At 36.2% G+C, this 7,451-nt stretch overlaps 1 protein-coding gene across 3 annotated transcripts in view; it reads left to right on the plus strand.

Moving 5' to 3' along the window:
• LOC102020122 (complement C5-like) overlaps positions 1-7,451 on the plus strand; it is a 40,618-nt gene that overhangs the window by 22,900 nt on the left and 10,267 nt on the right. For 2 of the 3 annotated variants that reach the window (XM_005382576.1, XM_005382577.1), the window contains exons 8-11: positions 671-785; positions 2,962-3,088; positions 5,340-5,455; positions 7,222-7,407. In XM_005382576.1, the coding sequence (XP_005382633.1) occupies positions 671-785; positions 2,962-3,088; positions 5,340-5,455; positions 7,222-7,407 (544 nt within the window). The remainder of the gene's footprint in view (positions 1-670; positions 786-2,961; positions 3,089-5,339; positions 5,456-7,221; positions 7,408-7,451) is intronic. The other variant, XM_005382578.1, reaches the window with a different exon arrangement.

A 7,451-nucleotide genomic window follows, 5' to 3' on the forward strand; every position in this document is an offset into this window, starting at 1 on the left:
GACATGTAATTGTTGAATAATTGACTCAAGACCACACAGCTATTAAGTTGCCCAACCTGCCTGGTTCCAGAGTCTGTGCCTTCCAACCCTACCCACTGCTACCTCTTCTGTAAGCATTTACTTTGAAAGTAGCAGTTTACTTTTTAGTCTACACCAGTGTCAAAAGTTCACTTAAGAGGAAACGCTAGCACCCAACTTCTCATAATGAAGACAATTTATTTGTTCAAACCATTAATAAGGAAAGCTGACTTTTATTATAGCATTGCTTGCTGTGTAGAAATTTTATTCTTGCTTTCATTCTAAATGAAAAAGGAAATATACAGTTCAAATGTTTTTCAAAAGAACTAATCTCACATAACAGTGAGGTTGGGCATGCTCCTTTTAAAGACATAAAAGATAATAGGGAGTAGCTCCCCACTGATATCAAAATCGTTGAGGAAGTAGTGCTGGCTGGGGCTGCATCTTTTGACTTCACCAAGATGAGCATTTTCATCCTCTATATACTAATAAAAAATGCATGTTCTAGATTTTTATTGTGATTTTATGAGAATGAAATGTAACAGTGAATGGAAGTATATCAAATGCTTTAAGTAATTTTAAATCTACATTTTATCTGACTCTTATCACCGTAACCATGAGAACAAAACAATATTATGATATTGTTTGTCAGGTATTTTCACAATCATGTAGTCACCGAGGCTCAAGTTTTTGTCTTTTTTGGAATAAGAGAAGATGTACAAGATGATCGAAAAGAAATGATGCAAAAAGCAAAGCAGAACACAACGGTAAGGCAACCTGTCCACTTAGACCTCAAAATAATATAAGGATGGAAAAAGTTATTTCAAAACTCTAGTCCAGTCCTTCATGCTCTATAGGTATGAAGTTGTAGGTTAAAACTTTTCTGGTTTCCCATCACTTTTAGAATAAAGGCCACCTTCCTTGGCTTCAGTCTTTCTTCCCAGCTGATCATGTGCCATTTTCTTACTCCCTGCCTCCAGGTCTTTACTATTTTCCTCTGTCCCCACCTTCCTCTTCTTTGCCTAATTCCTTCTTACTGTGAATTTCAACACCGACACCCGTTTTTGCCTTCATTCCTCTGCAGTAGATTCACTGCCCCCACTACTTCTCCCTGTAGAGCCCACGCCTGTCTCCTCAGAGCTTATTTCACACGTCCCTGCAGTGGTTCCCAATGAGAGGTGACTTTTACCTTCAAAGGGAACTTTGGCGATGTCCAGGGTCACCTGTGGTTGTCACGACAAAGAGTGTGCTGCTGAGACTCAGACTGTAGAGGCCTGGGTGCTGCTAACCTCCCACAATGCACAGAGCACCCCCACATAGCAAAGGAATATCATGTTCAAAATGTCAATAATTTTTGACTTATGTTGTTATAAAATATGTCTAGGCGGAGAAAATAAAGAATTGCTGTAAGTATATAAGGGGAGGGGTATGTTAATTAACTCGATTGTTTTAATCATTTCATAACATAGATGTATCTCCAAACACGATGTAAATATATATTTTACTTGTTAATTATACTAATAAAAAAAGAAAAATGTTAATATTTCTAAAGGTGAAAAGCCCTTCTTTATCCTTATTGAAATTGTTTATTTTTAAACTCTACAGGTCTAATTTATTCCCACTATATGCCCTGAGACAAAATATTTTCTTACAAAGATTAGGCACTTTAAAAATACTTGTGAAATTATTTGTCCATGGTTAAGGGCTAGTGTTTATGGAACTAAGGTTAGAGCCCTCATCTCCTCTTTCCTTATTGAGTTTTTTTACATTATGGGTTCATACCATGTTTGATTACTTTTTTTTTTTTTTTTTTTTGAGACAGGGTCTCGCTATGCAGTTTAGACTGGCCTTGAGCTCACTTTGTAGCTCAGGCTGGTCTCGAATTCGCAAGGATCCACCTGCCTCAGGCTCCCAAGTGCTGGGATTAAGATGTGCGTCACCATGCCCAGCTATGTTTGCTTATTTTTGCATATTCATGTATTTTACATCATCGACTATACAGCCCTTGCTTTTTAGAAAGACAGGTTTATTCAAGACATAACTAAAAATGTTTTTGTTTGTTTTGGAGTATGGACGTTCAAACCCAGGGTCTCACAAGTGCTAGGCAAGTGCTATACCACTGGGCTACATTCCCAGCTAAATGTTTCTCTATAATGCAAGATTCCAGGACAGACACTAAGATTCAAAGCTGAATCAGGGCTGAAGGTGTCAATCAGTGGTAGAGCATGTAGTTATCATGGGTTAGGCCTTAGGTTTAGTACCTAGCACCAAGAATAAATAACTTAATTAAGCAAACAAGCAAGCAAACAAGCTAAATACAACAAAAATGCCTGGTCTCAGAATACTAAAATAATTTCAAAGTAAAAGATAAGGTAAAAATTGTTTTTTTAGTTGTAGGATTAGACCCAGGGTTTTGTGTATACTTGGCACATCCCCAGGGCAAAGCTATTACTAATAATTAAATAATATACTGTCACTTAACTTCATAGCCCTTTACTCCCTGTATATCTTTATATTAGTGTTTAAATTTATAAACAATGAAGCACAAATTAAATTAAAACTCCAATGAACTCTTAGTTAAGGTCAGGTTTCAGAGAACTGTTGGATCATGAAATGTTCAAGACTTCTCTAAATCTATAACTCCAGGGCTGGGGATGTAGCTCAGTGACACAAGCGCCTGCCTGGCAAGTGCGAGGTCCTGAGTTCAATTCCTGATACCAAAAAAAAAAAAAAAAGAAATTAAATCTGTAACTCCATACAAATAAATTAGAAAATAACATCTTAGGCTTCATTGTGGACATGGAATGCACTTCACTGATGATGCTAAACCAGTTCTCTGACGTTTCCCCTCAATTTAGAGGCTAGTCAAAGCAGGTATTGTTAGGAGTTTTTTCCTTGTATGTTCTTCTCTAAAGTAATTCTTCCATTTTTCCTTTTAAAAAGTTGATAAATGGAATTGCTCACATCACATTTGATTCTGAAACGGCAATTAAAGAACTATCATATAACAGCCTAGAAGATGTAAATGACAAGTACCTTTATATTGCTGTAACAGTTGTAGAGGCTGCAGGTAAGTTGTGTGTGCGTGTGTGTGTGTTTAACTTTCTTTTGGGAAATAGCATATAAAGGGGTAAATGATTTCTATAGTTTCTTCATATTTTGTTTTCTTTTAAAGTTAAATTTTAGCTTTTTATAACATTAAAAACTTGGATTAGAGCAGAGCTCTGCCACTACGCAGTCACTGACAGGCCACAGGATCCCTAGTATCTCAACTGCAAAAATGCGACAACACCTTCCGGTTGATATCCCAAATGTCTCTGTGGCCATCTACCTTGCATATCTGTCATGCTAGGACTCTCATGTGGAAAGAACCAAAATAAAAATGAGATTATGTATTAAAATGTTTGATCTAGTACTGTGCAAATGCAAGCTATTATTCTTATCATTGCTCTGGTCTCCTTACCTATGCGAGGATGGAGTTCAACTAGATGCTTCTTAAAGGCATTTTTAGATATAAAATCTAGGAATTCTTTCTAAAATTAGAAGTACTAATATTTTTCTAAAATGAGTACGATAAAAATAACATATATCTAACAGGGTTTTGGTGAATGTTTGCAAAACACCTAAGCAGTACCTATTCCCAGGCATGGTGGCACATACCAGTAATCTTAGCTACTCAGGAGGCTAAGTGAGGGGGGCAATAAGTTCAAGGCCAGCCTGGGAAACTTAGCAAGATCTTGTATTGAAATAGAATTGGAAAGTGACTGGCAATGTAGCTAAGTAGTAGAGCACTTGCCTAACATGCACAACGCCTTAGTTCAATCTCAAATTCTGTGGGAAACAAACAAACAAACCAATAACTATCACCTACTAAGTGCCATTTAAATGTTAGACCTTATTTCTCTTTCTATTTTCACTGCTTATCCCCTCATTTTTCTCTTTTTTTGAAAGTGTCCACCTATTACTTCCTTAGCATGCTCAACATCTTGTCTAGAGCTCTGAGTCCTACTCCAATGGTTGAAGTTGTTAATTACTATTGCAAATCAGATCAAAACTGTGTTACTTCTAATATCTCTTGATTATGCTATTCACTCTTTCAGGTTTATATTGAACATTCAACTAACCTTGAGTAAATAGTTTAACTACATTGAGCTCACGTGTGTGTGTGTGTGTGTGTGTGTGTGTGTGTGTGTGTATGTGTGCATGCAAAATAAGAGTTAGATTCCCAAGAGTGATTTCTAAGGTCTCTCACCATTTTAATTTTTTTCTTCTATGATAGCTGAAGAATTGAGCTAATTATTCGATTCTTGAATACTTGCATATAGCAGATTCCCAGTGGTTTTTGAAGAGTGTTGCCCTAGCTATTGTTTTTAACATTGCCTTAATGTTTCTTTTCTACTTTTGTTGTTCTGCAATTTATTTCAAATACCATAAATTGAGTTGAAGCAATATTTTTGAGGTACTTGAAGACTATTGCTGAATATACAGGCTTATAAATATGAATGATGTACAATCCCAGAACTAATGTGGCTTATAAACTAGCATCTAATGTAAGAAAGAATTCTGTATGTGCTCTAATTGATGAACTTAATGCTCTTGAGCTCCAGAGGAAGGCAGCAATGTTGTCATGAAAATGATCAATCCTAGCAAATGGAGGGTTTGAAGGCAGGAATGGCACATAGAATGAAGCAGGGCTGCCTCCACAGACAAAAGGGAGGAAAGTGAAGGTTGGTCTTTAAGAATAGCAGATCCTTCAGTTTAGCTGCAGTATAAGATACGTAGAGGGAGCGTTAGGGATGTAGTACTGGGAAGGAGTTTGAGGATACCAGAGCTTCATATGTTATTCTTAATGTATTACTTAATTTCTAACCATTGGATAACAATACCGTGATTTCTCCAGTGGGCCCGTGGGGTTCTTTCCATATCAAGCTCTTTTTCTAATTCTTTTCCATTTTTCTCTATGTCCTTCTGATCTAACAAGGAACTCTTGTAAGCCCAGTCTCTGGCCTACCTGTTTCCTCTTCTTACTCCCTTGAACATGTTCAACTCAAACTCAGGCCACTGCAGTGAAGTGGTGTCCTTCCCCTCTACTTCTGCAACAGTGTCTCTACACTGAGACTTTGGAGACTCCTGAGGTCCAAATTCCTCTCTGAAACCCCACCACCACAAAGAACCTCCAGCTACATTCTGTTGGAAAATGACCGAGTGCAGGAAGAAGGTGATTGAAAGAATGAGTCTGTGGCACATAGTGACAATGTAGGTAACCCTTAAGATTATTAGACTTCTAAAAAGTGTTAACATGATGCCTGCTGTTTCCTTAGGTGGACTTTCTGAAGAGGCAGAAGTACCTGGCATCAGATATGTCCTCTCCCCCTACACGTTGAATTTGTTTGCTACACCTCTTTTTCTGAAACCTGGGATTCCATATTCCATCAAGGTAGATGGGGCCAAGGCAAACCCTGGCTATTCACCTGGCTATTTAGTCATCCTTTTCTGTGTGTGGAAAACATGCAGGTGGCAAATGGGAGAAGGGTGCTGGAGAGGCACATGACAGAGGGAACTCATAGCCCTCCTGCAGATGCAGCCAGGCATGGAAATTACAGGCCAGCTGCAATCTCGGGAGTGATTTCTATCTCTAGGGCATGTGCTAGTTTTTAGTTAGATAGCCTTGTGCTAGGCATTCCCTAAATACACATTAGTGTATTACATTATGTATAAACAAAAGCCCATAGGCCCATAATATAAAAACTACAACATTTAAAATTAATTCATGGCAAGTTCCTAGAAAGGTTTAAGCTAGGCCTATGACTCCTCAAAAATAGACCCCTTTTTCTCACCATTTTTTAAACCTCTAGTGTGTTTCTCTGTATGTATACATCTCTGTGTTTTCTGATGTGCTCTGCAGAATTCTGGTCTTATATCTTCAGTTTCGCTTTCTATCTTTTCCATTTTGAGTTTCTCTGTCTCTGACTCTTTTTTTTTCTCATTTTCCTCTACATTTCCTTTCTTAAATGCTGATAGTATAGATTGAAATATTCCTTTAATTTTATATTTGTTATTTTAAATATTTTATTATAAATTATTACATCTGGAATACTTATAAAATGGGCATTTCTATTTCCTGCCCTTAATTTTGAAAGCCAGAGCACAATTTTTTTTTCAGTTTTTGAAAAATGTGTTGCTTTAAAAAATTGAGTATATAGTTAACTCTATATTTTCTGGTTTCTGTATCTCTGGTTTCAGCTACTCATGAATTGAATATGTATAGATTTTTTTCTTGTCTTATTCCCTAAGCAATACAGTATAACAAATATTTATATAAGATTAACATTGTATTAGGTATAAGTAATCTAGAGATGAGGAAGAGTGAATAGCTCTTACAAATGCTCTACAATGGTCTATAAGGGACAAGTGCATTCTTAGATGCTACGCAATTTTACATAAGGAACATGAACATCCTTAGATTTTGGTTTCCATATTAGACCCAATGGTGGTGTGTATTAGAGCCAATCCCCATGGATACCCAGGGATGACTATAATTAAAAATTATAATTTATTACTTGCAGTGTTGTTGGCTTATTGGAAGAAATATTTACCAGGCTTCAAGCAAGCTTTGAATATACTTGTAGTTCCTTATATATTTATATTATATATAATATATATTATGTGTATTATATATATCACATACATGTATATATATACAATGTAAATAGTCATATATTTTATAAAATGCATATAGTGATATATAGTATATAGAACAAATGTAAACATCATATACTTTATATCACATGTAAAAATAATTCATCTGTGGAATTTATATATATGTTCTTGTAGAAGTCAAGAAAGAAAATATATCCATTTAATGTTTCTCACATTCAAAAGAATCATCCCTAAAAGGAATTTCTTCATTTTCCCCTTTACCCCACTCTAATCCAATTAAAGAAATACATAAGTTAGATAGTAAATAATTTTGTCACATTTACTTGGCTGATAGAATATTTACATTCTGAGTTAGGTTGACTAGGAAATTAATTCAAGAATGATTAAATAAGATGGAATCATTCTATGACTTGAGAACTCAGTTCACATTACTGAATTAAACATAAGTAATTTATACTTGGTGGAGAGAAAGAAAACTCAGAGTTGGTTGCTTTGAAAGATGTGATGAGCTGTTGAAATGGATTTGAATTGTTCTGCAAACAGGTACAAGTTAAGGATTCACTTGACCAATCGGTAGGAGGGGTCCCAGTCATCCTGAATGCACAAACAGTCAGTGTAAACCTAGTGACATCTGACTTGGAACCGAGGAAAAGTATAACAAGTCTCAGTGACGGAGTGGCTTCATTTTTGGTTTATCTCCCGTCTGGAGTAGTGGCACTGGTGTTTTCGGTGAGCTAAATTCTCCTGTTGTTCTAAGATAATGGATGATGTGT

The sequence above is a fragment of the Chinchilla lanigera genome, unplaced genomic scaffold, assembly GCF_000276665.1.
Source record: "Chinchilla lanigera isolate Chin_1 unplaced genomic scaffold, ChiLan1.0 scaffold00018, whole genome shotgun sequence".
Classification (NCBI taxonomy): Eukaryota; Metazoa; Chordata; class Mammalia; order Rodentia; family Chinchillidae; genus Chinchilla; species Chinchilla lanigera.